General features: G+C 45.1%; 1 gene segment (V, D, J or C); it reads left to right on the forward strand.

Annotated features, from left to right (window-relative positions):
• LOC102373252 overlaps positions 1 to 19,560 on the forward strand; it is a 322,638-nt gene extending 303,078 nt beyond the window's left edge. Inside the window, 5 exon segments of the C gene segment in view lie at positions 12,161 to 12,205; positions 15,753 to 16,097; positions 16,531 to 16,548; positions 17,360 to 17,466; positions 19,409 to 19,560. Of these exon segments, the coding sequence occupies positions 12,161 to 12,205; positions 15,753 to 16,097; positions 16,531 to 16,548; positions 17,360 to 17,466; positions 19,409 to 19,420 (527 nt within the window).
• The last annotated feature ends 3,469 nt before the right edge of the window (positions 19,561 to 23,029 follow it).

Genomic DNA, 23,029 nt, shown 5'->3' on the forward strand with positions numbered 1-23,029 from the left:
ACTCTTTCCTGCTTATGCAGGGGGTCGGACTCAATGATCTATTGAGGTCCCTTCCGACCCTAACATCTATGAATCTATGAACTTAATTAGGAAATGTTCTGATAACTACAGTCTCAATATGATGAGTAAGAATAATTTAATATCATCTATGTACAACAGTTCAGAAACCCCAATGTCTCTATTCTGCAAATTTTGTGAAAAGGTGTGACTTATATCCTTTTCTTTCTCTTACAGGATGCAGCATCCCTGCTGATAAGTGTCGTCTTTCACTGCATGTCTCTCTCTGGGAATTCAAATGCCTCTTCTACTCACTAAGACTTGCTCCAGAAATATGGGTGGGGAAGGGAGGGGAAATGTTTCCTTTATTAACCCTTCTATTGATCAAAAACAGAAAACATGCACTTCTGACCTAAAATGTCCTGTATTTTAGGTGAAGAAAACTAAAAAAAAGGTAAAAATCTGCATATGACAGAAAGTGTTCTTCTTGAGCATGTGTGTGTGCATGCATGCACACATGTAAATATATGTGTTTGTATGTCTACTCCATTTTCTCCCCTTCTAATTTTTTGTAAGGCTTTCCTCATCCAGACAAATTTTCTCCCTTCCTCTTCCCCTCTCTTTACTATAATTAAAAACAGCATAGTGAGTTGCCAGCTTCTCTCATCCTTAGCACAAAGCCCATGAATGGAAGATATATTGTCCACGTGGCTAAATAATAGTAATATTAGGATCTTAGATCAAACCCAAGACTGTTGCCATGACCTGCTAAATGCCCTTTTCAAAATGGGTGTCTGCTGAGTCTTCTTTGCTCTATGCATTCATGTTTACTTGTGAGGGTCTGCATCTTTTACTTACTCCTTTAATACTTCAGGGAGCAATTTGTGAGTATCGGGTTTAGTCTCTCAACAGTACTGCAATTCCCAAATGGTGGTAATACCAGCCAAAGGCCAGACCCTAATATTTGGCTACACGGATGGCTTCATAAGGCATTAAAGGCATTTACAAAGCCAATGAAAATCATGAACATGACAAAGCCCCAAACCATGTGATTCAGATTTAACTGGGTTCTTGTGGGAGCCATGTATGTATGATAAGATACTGTTCCTCACTGAAGATTTATTTGGAAAGTTGACACTAGATTCATACACGTCTGTTTATACAGTAATTGTTTAAATCACCACTTTATGACTCACAGAGTCCTATCTGCAATTTGGAAACTCTGCAAGGCTCACTTATGTGATACTTTTGGGGAAAGCTGTACTCTATGCCTTCCTTGTGAGTGCTCTGATGTGGAAAGCTAAGGTAAGCTGTCCCATTGGTTTCTGATTGGGTTGGTAGTGGCAGAGCACTCATTCAAAGCGACAGTGGGAACTGAGCATGCTAGTCAAGGGCCAAGACCTACAGCCTGGTCCCTCTTTTTCATGCCAGGGTTATGTTCTGCATACTCAGAAGAAAGGCCATGTCTTTTGCAGCCAAACAGACAGTCACTGTTAGGAAAGACTTCCTGCTATCCAACAGAAATGTTTCTATTTGAGAGTCTTCTAAACACATGAAGAAAAGTTTAAAAAATAATGAACTTTCTCCTTGCCATACATTGACTGACTTTCTACATGCATCAAAAAATGGGCATACATCCTGAGAAGAGGAGAGGACTTTAGCTTTCTGAGGAGATTGTATGGTTTATGGAGTGAATGTAAGTAGAAGGGACTATTTTGATAGACCATCAAACAATGTTTCCTAACACAAGTGATTTTAAGTTGAATGGCTTTTGTGAGCAAAAGGTGGAACCCCATCACTTGACTCATGTGCTACAGGATAGATCTTGCAGAACAATCCAGGCAAGGTACCAACCTACTGCATCAGGGCTTTTACATTTCTGCTTTCTAGAAATCTAAGGGAAATGGGTCTCTTTGAACCAGATGCAGAGAGTACTGGGGTGGCAGCTACACATGGTTTAAGACAATGTTCTGTTAGTATGTAAGAAGGAAGAAACACTGAACCAGAGAGTATGCTTTGGCTGCTTTACATGGCTCTGGTGACCTACAGCAACTGTCCATCTACTGACTCAGCTGTTATTTTCTCCAGATAGTTCATTTTATTTGTGTGTCCCATTCCTTTGCCTGAAATGAAGCTGAGCAGAGAATAAATGGAGCTTTTTACTGACTGGAATCCCTCAAGGGGAAGGACTGAACTAGATGACCTCCTGAGGTTCCTTCCCAATCTCATTGTCTATAATTCTATGACTTAGGGTTGACTGTACAGGCCACCTCTACCAAAAGGCCACTTTTCAACAACACCCTCCTAGTGGTATGGTTTTCCATTGCCCATAAAGGAACTGTGTCAGCTGGCTCTGCACAACTGACCAAAGGGTAATGGTGGCCTGTACCAGGAAGTGCATGACTGTCATGAAGAACCTCCTGGGATGCATACATCAGAAGATAGAAAGGGAGAACAGGACAGCTAGGCAAAGGGAGAATGGGTCTATGCAGCAGCCTCCTGATGCCACAGAGGCACATGTAGGATGGGATGGTGAGTGATGGTCCCTGATAGGAGCATGTTGCATGAAACACCACAAAAGTGGGCTAGTCCACTATAAAGTAGGTAGCCCTGCAACTGCTTGGCCTGGGATTTTCAGTGGTTGGAAATAGTTTGGACCTTGGTTTGACCACTTGTACCAGACAGATCTTTTCCTCTAGGACTGTAATGAGACGCTTAGGCCAGTACTGATTAAGAGTGTGTCCTACTGAGCCACATGTACCCATCTCCACAGCAGCGTGCCCCTTAACACCCATTGTTAAGGCTTTTCAGTCAATGCTACCCAAAAAAGACACTCAGACCATTTCCCAAACCAGTGGTCTTTTTCCTTGAAAATCTATTGAAGTCCTGACTTCTCACAGCACGAGCAAGTCAACTTCACTCAAGTCAAGTTGTCTGAAGATGGAAGGAGGCAGAGCTTAGAGAAGCCGAGAGCTGAGAGGATGTGGTGAGGGGCAGAGAGCACAGCGGATGTGGAGAGCAGGGTTTAATATTACACCAAGGCACAATGAAAAAGGCAGAGGCAGTTCCGATTGCAAAGCTCTTGGGGGCTGAATTTTGCATGCGGTTAAACGTTTGGAGGCTTGAGTGACTGGGAAGTCACTGTATGTTCTGCCTGTCAGGCAAGGCAGGTCTTCTTCTCTCTGGAGGCCTGTCTAGGACAGTTGCTTTCTCTGTGGTGTACAAACAATAAACAGGGTGTCACATACCTTGACACTGCTTTCACAACTGTTGTGCAAGCCCCTGCGCGTGACACACATCAGAAAACCTGCCCCTAGACATGACACCATTTCTGACCCTACGCGCTTCCCACCCTCCCTTCTCAGAGGGGTCTAAATGGATCATAGAAACTGGGCTCTCCTTTCCCTACTCAATGATCTAAGCCAGGAGCTCCATGTACCAGGAGATGGCAGCACAATAGCAGCACTGCGTAAAGCCTTGATTTCCATCCATGCATAGTTTCGTAGTCTGATGCCAAAACAGGATTAATCAATCAGGTAGCGTGACTTCTCATGTATAAACATTAGGGCTGTCAAATGATTAAAAAAATAATCATAATTAATTGCGAGATTTAAAAAAGTTGCTATTAATCACAATTTTAATCGTGCAGTTAAACAATAATAGCATCCCAATTTATTATACTCTGCCACCAAATCTAGGGCTGTCCCTTGCCGCTGGTGACTAGAATTGGTGACATTAAGATAGTGGGACTGCCTCTGCAGGTGGAGCAGCTGGGAGCTCATGTCCCTAGTCTCCTCATCAGCTCTAGTCCCTTTACCATACTCATAGAACTCAGGGACCCCCACTGCTGTGGGAGAGGGTGTCAATGCAGCCAAGAGGTTAATATAACCCCTTGCTGCAACCACTACCTTGACTGCATGGTCAATGGGGATGAGCCACAGGGGGGCTGCATTGGATGGCAGGGACAGGGTCCCTGCACCTAACAGCTGCTTCATTAACTCCTTGGCTGCTGGCCATGCTGACGCCTCAACCTGCAGCAGCTGACCAGGTTGCAAACATTACCAGTTATGCCTCTGCCCCTTGGTCCTTCCCCGCAGGCCCCTGCTCCATTACTATTCTAGGCTTAGGCTCCCCACAATGCTCTGCTAGTGTCCTCCAGTCCTGCTCTGCAGCTCCCCACATTATTCCTGTCCCAGGTGCCCCACTCAGCTTTGTCTGCTAGTTCCCATCTCTCCTGATATACTGCAGTTCCTGTTTAGATTTCTCCAGGGTTGAACTGGACCGTTGCCCTGAATTTAGTGGTTGTCTCATTTTCAGTTAAGGCTGATATTCACTGCTATCATTTCATTTTGAGGGATATCATCAGATTCATTCCCATGGAAGAAAGGATGTCCAACTCCCACAGTGGGCCAGTGTATACTAGGCTCTTCATGGTCACATTGCATAGCTCTCCCTCAGCTTTCCTAACCCTTTTCCTGTTGAGAAGCAGCCTCAGGACTTTGTTCAAAAAAGGTGAGTAATTGTTGGGTTGCCCTGACCTCATTTCCTTTTTAAACCCTACAAACAGAACACTTTATGGCTCAAGGTGAGTGTTTTTTATAGAGGGATACACATCTCATCTCTACCCACTTCTTGGGCAGTTTCTTATTGCCCGCCTCCCTCTCTAGTCCTCCTCTTGAAGCTAGCCACTGAACTTCGCATTTCCTATTCATTGGATAAAATTGATAAACAGCACCAGGAAAGATCCTGCCCTACTAGGGAACAGGATCTAGGGTAAAACCCAGGACAGCACCCATGTCACTGAACCACGTACCCTCTTCTTTCATTGTTTCCTCCTCCCATATAATTCCTGCCCTTGGCCAGCTTCAAAAGAAAGGCTGGGAAAGTGATTTAGATGATGTCTGGCTCAGAGCTAGGTGGTGAGAGTGCTTTGCTCTGAAGATAAAATACAATTTTGAACCCTCTCTGGATGAGGGAGCTTAGAATCTGGGTCTCTTGCTGCATGGGTGTGTGTCCTAACCAGTGGGGTATCAAATTAAAAGGTGGATAGGCTATCTTCCATCTAAAATGGGCTAGCTGTGTTATTCTGGGGCTAAAATAGACTGACATGGCCTTATGCACATACCTAAGCCATGCTATGTAACTGTGCAGCTGCCCAGCCAGATCTCAGCCCAACTGAACATGCTTGCTAGACTAGCATGGACAACCCCAAACTGCACATAAGTGCCAAAGGCTGCAGTTACACAGTGATATAATTGCCAGCAGGCATGTCTACACATGCATTCATGCACTTTTCCTAATGCGCATTAAATATGAGGTACTAAATAAATGTACAGTAGGCTGCATTAATGTACAGTAGCACAAGTGCACACCTTTTAGGTGATGCTTAATGTGCAGTAGCCTATTCTACTGTGCATTAGCATATTAACACATTTTTATGCTCCACTTTAATGTGCAGTACAATGGACTACTGTGCATTAAAGCAAATGTGTATGCACCCACATAGGCATGAAAAGTAACGAGGATTTAGGTCTTAGTGTCTTCTCAGTACTTGTACTTGACCTTGGGGATCTTGGAGGAGCACTGCCTACTAAGACAGGATTCAGAGATGTGATTGCATCATTTCCAGGGCTTCTGGTGAGTGTGTGTACATCTCCATCCTGTCCAAGTTTCCAGAGACAGGCAAAAAAAATTGTTCCTGAAAACACTTTACCCATGTTTTGTCAAATAACACTTCCTGTGACCATTTACTGCCCAGTACCATGAACACATTTGTGGGGGGGTTGTTTGGCCAAGAATGACCATGTTTCTGTCTCCCATGGGACTTACATTTAATCTCCAGCCCTGACTCAGCAGCTGTGGGGTATTCGTTGCTCTACTCATTTACCCCTATTTCCTCACTCATCTGTATGCCTGCATGTGCTTTTTAGGTGTATTTGTGTCTCTGTGTACAACTCATTGTTAACTATTTGCACCTTGTGCTCAAAGCCATGTCTCTATGTGGATCTGCATGATTGTCTCTGTAAAAGTGTCTTGTTTGGGTAATTGTGTGGTTTCCAGCCCCTCCTCTGGCCCTCCTCCTCTGATATAAGTACTAGGTTCTCTTAGCAAGTGGAAGTAAGGAGCGGGGGAGACAGCACAGCAAATTGCTGCCGTAGGGAATCCTAGAAATGCCTCTATCCGGCCAGGTGTCTGTGTGGTATGGTAACCCCAACCACCGTCATCCTCTTCCTCAGCTCAGTCAGTATGAACACAGTCCCCAACATGTCCCCTCCCAGTGCAGCAGGGGCAGAGGCGGGACTGAAGGAGGGGCTGTTTTTGTAGAAGGCTGAAATGTAGTGCTACAGCAGGGCACGATGATACATTCTACAGGGAGGCCTTTACAAAAACTTACCTCCCTTTGCAGACAGGTTTGGAGGTCCCTGGGGAATGCCCTCAACAAGGAGAGCTGCGCAAAACACAGCAGAGCGTTGTTTTCTGGTGTCCATAGCTTCTCTAAGGGTTGCCAGCTTAGTTTCAAGCTATCATGCACCCAAAATCTGTAGGTTGTCCTGGGTCAGGCCTGCGGAAACAGACTCCTAGCCAACCCTCCCAGTGGAGGCTGTCCTGGTATAGGAGGCCCCGTTCAGCTCATCCCATGGTTTCTTGATCTATAGGACTCCTCCACAGGACAAGACAATCCTCATCAGGCAGACATCTTCTGTGAAGAAGCAAGAGGCGTCAGTGAGAGTCACATCATGTAGCAACCTTGTTTCTGCATCGCTTCCTTTCTAGTCCTCCCACAGCCTTTCAAAGCTTCCTTCATGGAGGGAGCTGTGTTGTGGGATTTCCAAGTGCCAGGTGGCTGAGCCACCCCAAGAAAAAAACTGTAGTTGATTTTGCCAAGCCTACCAGCACTGTGTTCTGGCAACATCGTGTACTTTGGAGAGGGGACCAGGCTCACCGTCCTAGGTAAGTGACTTCTAGGAACAAAGGGTAGGAAATACCCTATCAAGCCCTCCTCCCCACTGTGTTTTCAGTATCCATGTGGTAGACTTTCCACCTCTTCTCTTTGGGAGACAATGCCACTGGCTACTCAATCTCACCACTAGAAAATACCTTCTCACCCTTTTGAACTGTCCTCAATTACAAGTCCACTCCAACCTGCGTGCTGACAAGATCACTAACATCACTATGACATTTTCCACTTTCCTCCATCCTTACTCTGGGGAGGGGCATATTTTGAGGTGGTCTCTGTAGCACTGTGAATCAAAATCCACCACAGTTTGGCTCCGGGACAAGATTGACTGTACTAGGTAAGGAAAAGGTATTAAGCTATTAAATACAGGGCATCCAATGAAGTACTTTTGACAAGAGTAAATGAGAGACTGGGTGTGTAGATTTGTTGTGAGTAGAGTCTAGAGGAAAGGTTTGTGGTGTGGGATACAGATATGAATTCCAGAAATATGCGGTCTGCAGGCTGGACGGGACCTGAAGGGTCAGAATGTGCTATTCCTGTGCTATCCAAGACCTGTCTATTCAGAAGGACAGGCACACATGGATAGATAGACAGGTAGACAGATAGATTCGCTATGTATTATCTCATGTAAGAGTCCTTTGCTGAGTCTCTTTGTATATTCCAGACCCCCTTGGCCAATTGACAGACTCCCTATGGGCTCTTAATCATATACCTGAGGGTAGGAGATTCTGAAACCTCTTTATAGCACTGTGCAAATACACAGCAGTACTTTGGTGATGGCACCAAGCTGACCGTGCTCGGTAAGTTTTCTCCAGGCCGTTGTGTTTCCTATGCCAAAGAGGTTCCTTTAGTTAGGGGACTTCAGAGTAGGGTCAATTGAAAGCTTCAGGAGGCAGGATTAAATGAATGTACTTGCTTGGCTAAAAGGCAGCTTAGGGAGAGCATGAGAACCATTCACAAAGGTGCAGAGAGGCAAAAGAGCCCCTGTCCTCAGGCAGGCTGCCAGGGCTGGGACAAAACCTGAGAGAATGGACTGTAAGGAAGAGAGGAGCTCTTCTCTGTCTCTTACTCCTCTAATCTGAATCCAACATGCACATCCCAAGACATTGGCAAACATTAGACAGGATGACTTTTTGCCAGAGTAGATTCAGGACTTGAGGAAGGGGGGGGGAAAGAATACAACTGTACAAAAAGAGTACAAGAAACAGCAGCCTCCTGGGAGAAGGGTATGTGTTTGCAGGTAGTGGTTCTATCACTGTGTTCATACTCTGAAGCGTACTTCGGCAAGGGCACCAAACTCACCGTGCTAGGTAAGAGAAATATATGTCATGGACCCCTGGGTGAGTAGACTGCAGGTTGCCACTTGGAAAGGGTTACGCCAATTTTGAGGGTTCGGGCAGGAGGGTCCTGATGTCTCTCCTGGCACCTGTATACTCTGCAATGGATCAGGATTCAGGGATAGATGGGCACAGAAAGACGAGACGTTTTTCTCTCATTGACTGATACTTCCCCAATCACATCAAAGCATTTCAAATAGCAGAAAATATATAATACTGTGTGAACTAATGTAGTTAATGGTCTCATTTCACCTATAGCTTTCACATAGCCTCAAGCTATGGAACAGGCTACCTAGAAAAGTTGTGAAATCTCCATACTTAGAAATGTTCAAAAGCTGGTTAGGCAGACATTTGGCTGGGATGGTTTAGTCAGGGGTGAGCCTGCCTTGAACAGCGGGCTGAACTAGATGATCCTGTGGGGACCCTTCTAGCCCTGCTCTCCTATCATCCTAAGCTTTACAGGGGCATCTAACAGAAAGAGAAGCAATATTGTCTGGATAACCATGCCTCCCTCCTACTCTGCTCTTCAAAAAATGCCCCAAGAGGCTTCAGTCTTGTCCTGGAAAGCCCTGGCAAAGTTTGTTAGAAGGGAACTCAGTTTAATGTCTCCTCCCAAGCAGTTTAATGTGCCTTCCAAAGGAGTATCCTCCCTTCTTCCCAGTGTCATCACAGCCATTTGACTGCTGCCCGGGGGTTTTAGCAGCAAGCAAATCGGCTGTGTTAACAATCAACCGCTGAATTTTGGAGAGGGGACCAGGCTGACTGTCTTAGGTAAGGAAATGCATCTTACAAGGTATCTGTGAGCCAAATAAAGGGAAATTTTGAATTCTTGCTCTGGAAAAATTTGCCTCTACATACTGAATGTTAACCTCGTAATTTTAGCTCTAATCTCCCTGGCTAACTTTGGCCACCAGTTACGCTGACTTCAGTGAGTGGTCGGAAGAGAGCCATCCTTAGTTATTCATGTTCCCAAGACAGGCTTAGAAGTAAACAGAGAATTGGTGAGCAAAGAAACAGCAGAGGAGAAACTGGACTATGGCAGAGGCAGAGACATATGGGGAGAATGTGAGTGTGGAAGTTGTTTGAGGAAGGGATGAGAGAAAAGAAAAGGGTTTTTGCTAGGTGTATGCCTCCTTGCACTAAATATAATGAATCTGGAGGTTACAGATTAATCCAGGCATGAGGCACTGCTCTGGCCTAGGCAGTCATCAGTTCAGTAGCTGAGGACTGGAGTGTCTGAAGAAGGACATCAGGAGATCAAGTCATGTCCCCCGGCTGAAAGATTGCTCAAGTTGTGGCAGAGACTTGGTCAGTCTGAAAATCCCTCCAAGAGGATAATATAGATGACAAGGGATTATCTGCAGACTTGGAAACAAAGAACAAGAGGTCATAGCATGAGCAGATGGAGGGAAAGTCTTAGAGAAGGGATTAGGGATAGGTCTATGCCTTTTGGGACATAGCAGGGGGACAGCTGCCTGCTGGCACAAGCCAGTGAGCTGCTTATGCTCTGAGAGCACAATCGGGACCACTCTCCTTGTGTGAGGGCTCCTATACACAGCACTTACAGGGACTCTGCAACTCAGTGGGAGCAGAGGAATGAGGCTCCCGTGAGCTTTTCCTCTAGGGGCAGCCTCTGCCTTTGGGAGCTCTTCCTTTTGGCTATAGGGGTTTCACACTGTGTTCTAACACTTCACCACTGAATTTTGGACAAGGGACACGACTGATTGTGTTAGGTGAGTGGATACAGTCAGCCAAACTAGGGGCACCTAGCTATCAGGAAGCAGAATGTTAGGATGCAAAAGAGCAGCCAGGGCATCTTAGCAGTCAGATCTGCTAGGTGCTGGAATAAGAGGTGTGGGGTGGGATCCAGCCCAAGGAAAGAAATGCCGCTGATCAGGACAATTAAAACCAGCCCCATGCACACACAGAATACATGCAGTTCCCATTGGGAGGACAGACAGGCCACTGATCCTTGTCTACCACCATTCTTTGTGGTCAGGAGCAGTAAGAAGGAAGGAGTGGGGGGAGGACTGGAATGGGAAGATGGTCACACATAGTCTATGGTTCTAGATATCCATTGGTGTACCCAGCACCCCAAACAGGCAGGTCACCCCATTGCCAGAGGTCAGAATGGCTCCTCCAGGGGATGGGGAGTCACTGGGAGATGAGGGAAGGGACAGGTTGTACGGATAATAGAGAGGAGGGAGAGCACATCTCTTCCACTGTGGCATCTGCCTCCTCTTGAGAAGGCTTTGTGTATGAGGGAACCAGGTTGTGTACAACTTCTATACCATACTTCGGAGAAGGAACAAGGCTCACTGTTTTGGGTAAGAGATATCAGCTCAGTGGCTCATGCTGAGCCAGCACTTACAGGTTGGCAAATATACTGAGAAGGTCTTGAGGGAGAGAGAGGGGGAGATGATGATGAGGGGTTGAAAAAGGAATAAACTAACTAACCATATCATGACGACTGGGCACGCCTTGGGTACAGCTAACTGATGGGTTAACTTGAGTAGCTCTTCCTTGCCATGTTGTTGATAAGATTACTGATACTGAGATCAGGAAGGAAGGATGGAAGGAAGGCAGGTAGGCAGAAAGGGAGCCTGAGTGAATGGGTCTAATCCCTTGTGATGAATGGAAGAATTTAGGAAGACCTCACATCTAATAAGAGAAGGAAAGGGGAAGCTCTTGGGTACTAGAATAACAGCCAGCATTTTGGATGGTGGTGTTCATCTGGTAGACTCCCTGGTAACCATGTTCCATGCTCATGCAGTGTCCTGTCTGGACTCCTCTAGAAATGACCCCCGTGTCCAACTAGGCCTCCACAGTTAGACTACACCTACGCAGGGGCTATGCGGCATCCAGAACTCACATGTCTCTGTGTCCCATTAATATCTAAAGGGTCATGTGTGTCAGAAAAAGAGGTAAGAAGAGGGCTGAGGTGGGACATGGACATACATAAAGAATAAAGCTGCGCAGGGAGCTGGATGCATGATGAAAAAGAATGGATTAGGAGTGTAATGAGGGTGGGGAGTGGTGCAGAAGATGCTCACAGGATAAGCATCAAGTCCTGGGATGTTTGATAATGCTGGAACCTAAAGGCAGGAGTCAGGAGTGAGCTGCTTGACTGAAGGTAGGATGATGTGGAGTCATCTGAAATCTGAGATCTGACCCAAGTCACCGTTAGGAAGTAGATGCAGGTAATTAATCTTCTAAATCCTGCTCAGACATGTACAGACAGACAGTTAGATAGCTAAATAAAAGCATAGATAGATGGAGAATGGATGGATGTACATTAATTTTTCCTCAGTACACTGTTGCTTGCTGCTCTAGAAGAGGCCAGCATTGTAAGGGTTAACAATAGGCTGTGTTGGGAAGTGGCCCAGTGTGGCAATGTGCAGTTCTGGCACTACAATGCACAGCTGTGCTCCACAGACATCCAGTATTTTGGGACAGGAACTCGACTGACCGTTCTGGGTGAGTGAAAGACCTAACTTTCATAACAGGGTGGGAGTGTCTCAGTTAGGATGTGTATGTGAAGGTCAGAATACTTGCAGGATGAATAGGAGGAAACTAAATAATGAGGGAAGCCTGTGGGGTTGGCAGTGGAGTGTGGAATGGGGATTGTTTCATTGTTTGAGTTATATAAAACTAGAAAAGGTTCCAGCCAGAGGAATCCTGTACTGCTTCAAAGGCAAAAGACCCAGCTGCTACATAGTAAAGACTTCACCCAGATCCACTGAAAGGGCTCTGCCCTGACCAGCTCTTCAGGCCTGCAGGGTGGTTTTGTGCGGTTTGGGCAGAGCAGAGGGGAGAGACAGACAGGAGAGCTAGTTTTGGAGTAGCTCTCAGAGGCTGTGTTCTGGAGCAAGCACCCAATACTTTGGTGAAGGGACACGGCTGACCGTCTTGGGTGAGTAAGGGGGAAAGAAAAAAAGAAATGGGATAAAGAGTCTGGGATAGAAAAGCAAACTTATGGTGACAGCTATCTCAGTTTGCTTCTGGATGAATTGATCTCAAGCGGGGTTCACAGGGTGGTGAGTGAGGAGATGACAGAAGATGAGACAGAGAGGGAAAAGGAGATGAACACTTAATAAGGAAAAGTAAAGGAGTGGGGAGGAGCCCTGTTGCCAGGAGAGGGGTCATTGGTACTAGGGAGAAAACGCTGTGCTCTGGTTATGGTGCACAGCTATACTTTGGAGACGGGACCCAACTCACAGTTCTAGGTAAGGGAAAACAGAAATTTCATTTTATGGTCGGGTCAATAGCCTAACTAGGGGCAGATACAGGCTCACCCACCCCAGATACAGCCTTAGAGGGGGCATGAGAATGGTGGCCCCTGGGGAGCTCTCACTGCAGGGTCATCAAACATGCTGGGAGCCAGGGATGCGGTGGCAGGGGAGGGGTGTATTCTGTGCAGCAGCAGCAGCATCCCTGAGCCCCTACAGAGTTGGATGTTGCAACCATGGTACACGACTCTGCACTGCAGCAGCAGGGGTCTTTTGAGTCTCTGGAAGTGATAAGACTTGCTTGAAACCCCAACCCTTCTCTGCACAACATTCCCCCTCCATTTGGCCCAGGGTGTGGAAATAGATAGTTACGCCTCTGGGTCAGATGTCTTAGCAGACACTCAGTATCTATGCATTTCCCCCGAACAGCAAAAGCCAACAAAAAACTTTTTTTTTTCCTTGGGGAGGCAGGATTCATGAAAGGAAAGTGAAAAAAAAAACCAAGGTAAAATTCTGAATCAAAGGCAAAATTAACATTGATTTTTAAAAGTGTCTGGATTCCACCCCCTTATGTTTGTTTCTGGCTGATCAATGTGATTAGGAAGATAATTCTCTTCTGAATGTCCCCAACCTGCCTGGGACAGGTCCAGCTGTGCATATTCAAGAAGAGCATGCTGGATTCCTAAGAAAGAAAGAAAGAAAAAAAAACCAGACATGAATGTAAATACCAAGGAGGGAGAGGATTAATCAATTTGCCCTGTGGAGTCCTGAGGGGAGATAAAGGGAACAGAATTCAATTAAAGGGAAAACATTCATATGGTGACTCAAGGAAACATTTCCTAGTGCAGAGAGCCTTCAAACTGCCTCCCAATGGAAATCAATTCATGGAAACCCCGTAGCTCAAGAAGTACGTACAGCAAGGCATAACCTTGCACTGCTTAGGCAGAGAAAGTAAAACACAAGTAATCAAACAATTTTTTTCTCCATTAATTCTGTGCACATGCAGACAGCCAGAATGTATTTATTTGCAGAGACAGCCTGAGAAGCCCTCATCATAGGGAAGTGTCTAGTATTCAGCCTTGTTTCTTATGTTCTCCATTCTATTTCACACATTCCTGGTTACATTATACACCGGTGGAATTCACATAATCCTGCTGTTATGCCAAGTAGAAGAGACCCTGAGATGGATGAGTGGCTGGGCTAACTAAAAAGTGGGAAATCTTCACTGTGAATAATTTTGAATGAAGCAATTTTTGTTTCACACCAATTCACAGAAGTTTGGGGCTGGAAGGGTTCCTTCTAATGTGGTTCCAGAAATATTCTGGGTTTTTCCAATGAAATTAGTAGTGAAAAAAATTCAGTCAGCCAAATTATAGGTTTATTCTAAACCACATGCACACATACACACACAAATGCTCAAGTACTCATAGCATGTATTCAATTAATAATGTAGTTGAGGAATAGGATTACAAAAATCTGTGTTAATATCCTTTATATAGAATATTTTTATCCATAGATCTCAAAGCTCTTTATGAGTGTGGGTGGACTGGACATCATGACTTGCATTTTATTCAGCTGGAGACAGACACACACAAGTTAAATGGCTCATCCAAGGTCTCATTCAGCATCAGTGGCAGAGTGAGGAACAGAACCTGTCACTCAACTTGCTAAGCTCTTGACTATGTTTTTTATCTTAGTTGAGCTCTTTTGCATGAGGCCCACAGAGCCTAATTCATTGTCACACGCTACTTCTTCCATCCTTGTGCAAATATCAGTCTCTTGAAGAAATAATATGAGTGAAAGAAGAAATAAGTTCAGTTCTTTCAGAAATGGCAGGACAGACAGGAAAAAACAAAGGCCCTAGAAACAAAAGTTTAGGAGAACCCTATACACAAAAGCTGCTGAGAGTCAGAAGGGGCTGGACTCAGGAACAGATTTGCCTGGTGAAGGAAGCGCAGTTGCCCACTGCAGAGTCAAGGACAACTTAGGACTACAAGTGATGAAGACAATAAGCCCTGTGAAATGGGGAGCAGGGTCAAAGTGCAGAATCCAAGGGCCAGATTCCATTCCACTTATTAGGTGCTTAAGTGGATTTGGGCACCTAAGTGTAATTCTAATCCACCCTGCTAGAGGCCCTGAAAAATACTTAATGCAAAAAAAGAGTGAGTCGTCCTCCTCTTCATTCATCTTTTATGACTTAGTCTTAAGGGTAAGATGATGTTATGTTACAAGATTAGATGCATTTAGGGATTTTCAGCTACTTAAGCTGAATATAATAGAATCATCTATTCCACACCTAAGTCCAGTAGCTGCCTCATATGCCTTTCATGGCCAAATGGGCTTGTACAACATGGATTCTTCCTGATTCCTTGAAGAGACTCTGCAGGTCTAGTCCTGTGGCCCCTGTTTAGGCAAATTGTCATTGACTTCAGTCAGACTTTGGCCTGAGTAAGAAGTATAAGAGCCTTAGGCTATATGGGCAGCAGAGGCAGTTTTACTACATCTCTGTGGCTCTGTGCTCTTCATATGAGCAGCATTTTGGGACAGGAACTAAGCTGACTGTCTTAGGTAAGGAAAGGTGATCTATAGGGTGTGTTTTCTTACTCTTGGGCTCCAAACTTCTTTGGGGTATTTGGTGGGAGGGGGTTGGGAAGTCTTGCTGCACTCTATTTTTTTTCTTTCCCCCTTTTTCAAACTGGGAGTAAAAGCAGGGGTTTTGCTGAGGGACTGGAAATCAAACTGAGCGAGCATGAAGCTTTACTTTAAAGGCTTCATTCTGAAGTGAAAGAGAATGTACTGCGATACACCAAGTGATGAAAGAAAAATAGGTCTCAGGACAGGACTAGACAGACAAACAGACAGACAAAGAGAAAGTACATTTACCTGGTATTGATATATGCCAAATACTAGACCCAGATTCTGCAGCTAGTGAAAGTCCATGACTTCAGTGGAAGTGGCACCTACAGAGTGACTACAGGTTCAGCTTCTGATCCAAAATATTTAAAAATGTATTATAAATTTACTTCAATGTATAAAATATAATGTAAATGTACTTCTGTTTGGGGTTAAAATATTGGGCCCCATTTGAGGAATCCAAAAGGTAGCACAGAATCTCCATTCATTGATTATTCTGCCACATGGTTTAATTGGTGACTTGGAGGGGGTTTCTGACACAGGGGAGGGCATGGGTGCTTGTGCTAAGCTCTGTGGCCATGCTGCTTTCTGTTCCAGAGGATGGGCTCAATATCACAGAGCCCGAAGTGGCCATCTTTGCCCCATCACAGAAGGAGATCAAAGAGAAGAAAAAGGCTACACTGGTGTGTGTGGCCACAGGCTTCTACCCCGACCACATCAAGGTGACCTGGATAGTCAATGGTGGTGAGAGGACAGAGGGTGTGGGGACAGATGAGCATGCCACCCGGGAAAACCAAACAAAGATGTACTCCCTGACCAGCCGCCTGAGGATCCCCAGCCAGGAGTGGTTCAACCCCAAGAACAATTTCCAGTGTCTTGTCAGCTTCTATGGCAAAGATTCAACACCAAAAATATATCCTAAAGCCATTCAAGGTGTAGCAGGTGAGTCCAAAGCAGGAAATCTGTCAAGGTATTGAGCCTGATCCATATAGCCTTCCCAGCCCTGGATGTAGCAGTAAGACTAGAAAGTTGTTCTCATGCCCAGCACCCCAGGCCTCTAGTACCAGGGTCACTGCTAGCCTGAAAGAAAGAATAGGAACATAGAAATTGGCATACTGGGCTCCTGCAAACCAGAACACATTGCTGCACTTTATGGCCTTTGAGCCATTCTGTGCAACACTCCTAGCCTTCGCCAGCCCTTGGGAAGCTGAGACCAGGCCAAGGAATCCAAACCAGGTCTCCTCCAAACAGGAAGATAGAGATGTAGCCCTCCTCCCCACACCCACAGATAGTTGTGGGAGCTGGGAGTTCTCTATTAGTGGGACAGATGTCTGGACTCAGGTACTAATTGTCACTCTTCTTCTTCTGCTTTCAGGTTGCAGTGTCACTGAAGGTCAGTTAAAAAAAACCCTTTTCTCTTTTTAAGTTCATGCTGTCATGAAACATGGATTTATATATGTGTGTGCAGGCAGCCTCATATGTATGTTGGATATATAGAAGTATTTCTGTGCTTGTGTATCCAATGTGGCAACATGCATGTGGGGGCATGCACAGGCATGCAGATGTGCATGTGTATAAGTGTGTATGCAGGGGCATATGTGTGTACACATGTTTATTGGTGCACAGAGGTATGTGTGTGTGCCTATGTGGATGTGGTTGTACAAAAGTGAGCATGGGTGGTGTGTGCGCGCTCAGGCCTACACCTACAAAAATCCTTTTACTATGTGCAAATGTTCAGTACTCCAGCTCTCTCTCTGCTAAAACATTACACCCTCAGCAGCAGTGCACCCCTCATCTAGTGGGAAATTCAGTACTGACTCAGAGGGGAGAGCATCTCCCACGGAGGTGTCCACACCCTTCCCTAATGCTTATCAATCCCTTAAAGGAGAGTGCTGGGATTAGTATTGTCTCCGAGGGAATGGTCTCACTCCTTGAGTTACCAGGATGAGGTCTTCACATTCTTAGGTTCTCTTTAGCAGTCTTCAAATCTATTCCAGGTAGGGCCAACTATCTTTACCTTGTGACATCCAGTAGGATTATAACCCTTCTTGGAGATCGAGTCATAGGCAGCCACATAGATCACCACCAGAGTTTATAGATAAGCATTAAAATTTATTCTCCTAAACAGGGCTGGGTAAAGACTCCAAAGAAACCTTCCATTTCCCTGTTGGTTTGGATTTATTGTTTCCTTCCTTGCCTTTCAGAGTTGTACCAGAGAAGTTCCAGAACTGGGTATTTTGTGTACCTGATGCTTTTTTGCAAGAGTATCTTGTATGGGTTGTTTGTGATGGGGCTTATACTACGGAGCAAGGTGAGAGGAATCTTTTTTTCTGTACTCCCTTAGAATCATAGAATCATAGAAAATTAGGGTTGGAATGGACTTTAGGAGGTCATCTAGTCCAACCCCTTGCTTAAAGACCATCCCCAACTAGATCATCTCAGCCAAGGCTTTGTCTAGCTAGGTCTTAAAAACCTCCAAGGATGGAGATTCCACAAACTCTCTTGGTAACCTGTTCCAGTGCTTTACTACCGTCTGAGTGAGAAAGTTGTTTTTTTTCCTAATAGCTATCCTAGACTTCCCTTGCTGTAGCTTGAGACCTTTGCTTCTTGTTCTGTCACCTGCCACAATTGAGAACAGTACAGCTCCATCCTCTGCAGAGCCCCCCTTCAGGTAGTTGAAGACTGCTATTAAATCCCCCGCTTAGTCTTCTCTTCTCTAGACTAAATAAACCCAGTTCCCTCAGCCTCTCCTCATAAGTCACCTGCCTTCTCCCTGAATCATTTTTGTTGCCCTCCACTGGACTCTCCAATTTGTCCACATCCTTTTTGTAGTGGGGGCCCCAAAACTGGGCGCAGTACTCCAGATGTGGCCTCACCAGTGCTGAAGTGCATTCTAGCTCGAAGATGTGGTAGTGGGTTTGGAGGGAACCTGGCTCAGACAAAATAGGGGCCAGCTTCCTCCTTCTCCCCAGAATAAAACATCCACACTTTTTAAAGTGCAAAATGCTTATTTAAAGAGTTTTTCTTTCTCATTTTCTTCATGTATCCCTCCTTCTTGGTATTCAAGCAAGTGCAATGGCCAGAGAGAGGGACAGAGATAGAGAGAAACAGAGAGGAAACACATGACAAAAAGAAGAGGAGTAAAATGTGACACAATATAGAGCCTCCATAGCAATAAGACAGGAGTGAAGGAAACTAGACACTAGAAGAAGAAGTCCAGAGATGAGCCAAGGAGGAAACGAATGACCAGAAAATTAGAAGAGAGTGAGGGCAAGTGATGGAAAAATATGCCTATGAGCAAAAGAAACAGAAAAGGGGCACAGGAGCAGGGGGGGCGGGCAAGGAGAGAGGAAGAAAATAAAGAAGCTTGTTTCTCTAGGGCTGTATTCAGCTGTATGTTCTATCTTATTTTCACAGTGCTTATCAGATATATCTGGGGGCCTTCTGAGTTGATTCTTGTTTTTTCAGTTGCTTGTGAAGTCTCTAGCGTGGCCAAACAGAAGCCATGATGTTTCCATTATGTAGAAATATTTGTAGCCTTAGTAACTAAATGGAAAAAAATACAGGGTGAGGTTTTTCTCATCACATATGTCTCTTTAGTTAACAGGAAACACCTACAAAAAAGCAGCTGTTAATCCCTTCCACCTAGAGCAAGAGCTTGTGGAAGCAGCAATCTGAGATGTTTGAGATAGAAAACATTTAGGTCAGCATTTTAGGTCACAGTTTATCCATTGCCAACCAGTAGAGAGGAGTTGGTCCTTGTCTAGTTTCCAGGATCAATGCATGTCTGCCTTTGATGTTTATACCGTACAAATACAGCAACCATGATTTATCTTTGTACTGGTTTTATGCCAATGTGATTCCACTGACTTAAATAAAGATACCCCTTATTTATACCAATGGAAGGGAAAGAAAAGCCAGTTTCATTCTTTTCTCTTTACATCTGTCTGTCTGTCCTCTCTCACTATCTGTTTATCTACCAAGCATTTACTTACATAATCACCTGACCTAATGCCCCTCTGTAACTATTCCTTTAAATGGATCAGTTTGGCTCTGTGCACCAGACAGGGATAGGGGTTGTGGACTGACAAACTGGGACAGGGAGAGGTTGTGGACTGACAAACTGAGATACAGAAATATGACAATTTCCCCCATCCCATTTCACTGGGTGTTTCACTCTCAACTGTTCACTGCTTGCAGTTCTACAGCTGAGGGCCCAGGACTAATTTGTTCTATCTCCTTTTCTTCCTCAGAAGATGCACTAGAAGCTCACTTTCATAAAGAAGCAGGCCAGAGCCTTCGTACAGGGCTATATAATGGGGAAGATGCACGTACACCAGCCCCACAAGTCCTGTTTGTTTCAGGAACCAGCACAGTGCTTTGGCTTTGGTTCAGATGAATGCTAAGAAACTGCAATTTGAAGATTTCAGTCTGTATTTTCATGCTTCAAAACATTGCTTCTGATAAAAAATGCATGCAATCATATGGGTGTTGTAAGCATTTATGTTTTGTTTTTTAAACAGATGCTGCTGCAAGAAATAAAAATGTCCTTTTCATTTTCATGTCTTTGAAAATGCACTGGATTGGACTGGCCTTGTATGTGAATATGAATGGGTGACAGAAAGGATAAGGGATCTAAAATTACTGACGGCTCCCCCAGGAGTAGGGTGGGCATGCATTTTGAAGGATGCATGCTTAGTATTCTACCCCCAAGCTGTGAGGGCTATGTTGAATGTGACACTTAGCATGTGCTAAATGTACTTAAAACACAAGAATCTGCACATTCCAGGGGGATAACACGTGCTAAGTGCTATCATATTGTAGCAAAATTATGCCTTTTTCAGTAAGGAGTATCTCCAGATTGTATTAAGTAATATGTGCTGAGTTAACATTGGACTGCTTCATGGAGACAATATAATCAATTGCAATCCCAGGGCTGGGACCTACAGCCAGCTGATTGCCAGTCCTAGTCCTGGGACTGCACTGGAGTCTCCAGTCAGCTCTGGTGTAGGGCACTGGAAGGATCCTGTAATGGAAAGAAAACATGCATAACACATACTGTGCACAGGTTGTGCCTGTTATAAGATTGTTGTAAGCATTACCATGCGACTGCTCAGAACACATTCTACTTTTAACATGTTCTAATGTTAAAACGTGGTCCATGCCACACCACCCTGTGATGTCATTTGGTAGCAATTGCGTTGGGTGTCTGAGCACATGGATTCGTTGTAAAAGGGGATCTCTGTACCATGGCATCCTTGTGTTCATTTAGGCGGGTGCGCTACTCTCTGTTTTGCCAGGAGAAACCAAGTTCCTGCTTCACTGGAAGAAATCAATCATCCCTCCCTGCCTAGATGGATCACGCCCGCCACTGTCCTATATTGCCCCCTATTACCTCATCAGTTATTTCAGTGTGAGAAAACCAGGCATCCACCCATAGTAGTATCTTATTGTCCACTGTTGCAGAACAGATGCAATAACTGATTTCATTGAGTTCCCTATTTCTGACAATGGATAATGCCACGTTTCAGAATAGTGCTTTACCCTACATGTCATTCATCCATATCTAAATATCTGTCCCAGTTAGTCTATATAACACCATTGGACTGTGTGGCACTCTGCATAAGAAACAAAAGCCCTTCCTCCAGGACTTTTCACTCAAAGCTTGGCAAATAAGCAACATATTATATGTTATAACAGTAGTCTATGGTGAATGCAGTTGAGAGGCAGCTATGTTGGCTTCCTCCTTTCACCAGATGGCAGCTGAACTGCACAAGTCAGGCAGCATCATTGCTATTATGCGGTGCTGTCAGAAGAGCACCAGGACATTTTGCTCCAAGCTACTTATCTTTTTAGCACAAAATCCTAGAGAGGCAAGGAATCAATAATGATCAGCATGAGCGAGATACTGCTTTAAGATGAGTGCTGGGTTTTCACATGTAGAACAGCTTGTACAATTTGTTCCATTTCATACATTTCTTGGAGTCTGAATGGTAAAGAAACAGGATGTGGAGGACAGATGTGGTGAGGAGCAGTACTGGAAGCTATCAATTAACAGTGCATTTTGCCTGGGGACTAGGGGTAACCTTCCTGGTCATAGCCAGAAAAGCATAAGAGCTGAAGATACCAGAAGCTGATCCTGCAGATACCATAGTGTTAGAGTGATGTTGTAGCTGTCTCCACTCTTTTCTAGATGACTAATATCTAGTGGCAGTAGGTTCCACAGAATAAACTCTAAGTAATTTAGAGGCAGCTCTCTCAGCGCCAAATGATGGAGAAAGGAGGGATAAGTATCTCTAGAACCCCCGAGATGCTGGGAAACTGAAACCGAGATCCAAGCCCTGTAGTTCATGACCCTGTCTAGGCCAGCATTGCTGGAAACAGTCAGGTTCAGGTGGCAGTGCCCACCATGGAAAAGGAAGGGCCTAACTTAAGGAATGCACCTTCCCATTTCTCGTTAATGGTTCAGTAACTGCTACTGAAGGGCTTTGATGCCATCCCAGCTCATGGAATGCACCAAAAAGACTTAAGGGGAAAATGGGCAATTTAAGGTCTACCTGTGTACAAATCTGTTTAGATAGACTCTATTAAAATCATCTTGGACTTCTTCAAGGACTTCAATATTATACAGTGAAATCTACTAAAAAAAAGAAAGCCCCAGAAGATGAATAACAGAGGAAGATGAAGATCAGTACCAAAACATGGCTGCAGAGGTGGGTGAAGGGTGCAGGGCACACACAGGACTGGAAAGCTGGAAGTGCTGTAGTGCAGCATAGAAGGGCACTGGTGGAGTTTCTTGAGGTGGAAGCCCAGAACTGGCATAGAATCATAGAATCACAGAAGTAGGGTCGGAAGGGACCTTGTAGATCTTCAAGTCCGACCCCCTGCCTGGGCAGGAGGGAAACTGGGCTCAAGTGACCCCCTGCAATAAAGTAATTAACGCTGCCGTAAGATAATACTGTTGGGGACAGTACTATCTTACAGCAGGGGAACTAACTGTTATTAAACATATGGGACAATACTGACCACAGGCATAAATTGTGCCTAGTCAGCCCAGCCAGCAGGTGGCCAGACATCTGCCTACTGCCTAGCCAAATGGCTCAGCACTTTCAGCACCTTCATGCCCCAGCCAGCCCCAATGTTGCCTGATGCCACCACTCAGAACCTAGGGCTGATTCATACTTCCTGCCCTAGCATAAACTGCTCTGCCCTGACTCAAATTGCTGCTGTCCCAGGCACCTGTATGGGTGCTTCACCCAGGAAGAGTTTACTCCTACTCAAACTGCTCCAGAGTTTATTATTTTGAATAAGTTGTATGTGTAGATGCACCCTTTTTGACACAGGATACTGGGCAAGATGGACCTGTGCTCTGACCCAGTAAATGGCAATTCTTATGTTCTTGTCATAGAATCATAGAAGTAGGCTCAGAAGGGACCTTGTAGATCTTCAAGTCCGACCCCCTGCCTGGGCAGGAGAAAACTGGGCTCTAATGACCCCAGCCAGGTAGGCATCGAGCCGCTTTTTAAAGACCCCCAGGGTAGGAGCCAGCACCACTTCCCTTGGAAGCTGGTTCTTATAAGTGTGTTGCCAGTTACTACTGCCCAAGTGCAGCACCCTGCACTTGTCAGTATTGAAACGCATCCTGTTTTTGTTAGCCCACCCCTGCAACCTATCCAGGTCTTTCTGCAGTCTTTCCCTCACTACTAGCATGCCCACCTCACCCCAAATTTTGGTATCATCAGCAAATTTGAACAGGTTGCTTTTCACCCCGTCGTCCAAATCTCTGATAAAGAAATTGAACAGTGTGGACCCAAGGACCGAGCCCTGGGGAACTCCGCTGCCCACTTCCCCCTAGGTTGAATATGATCCGTTCT

Source organism: Alligator sinensis, unplaced genomic scaffold (assembly GCF_000455745.1).
Source record: "Alligator sinensis unplaced genomic scaffold, ASM45574v1 scaffold653_1, whole genome shotgun sequence".
Lineage (NCBI taxonomy): Eukaryota > Metazoa > Chordata > Crocodylia > Alligatoridae > Alligator > Alligator sinensis.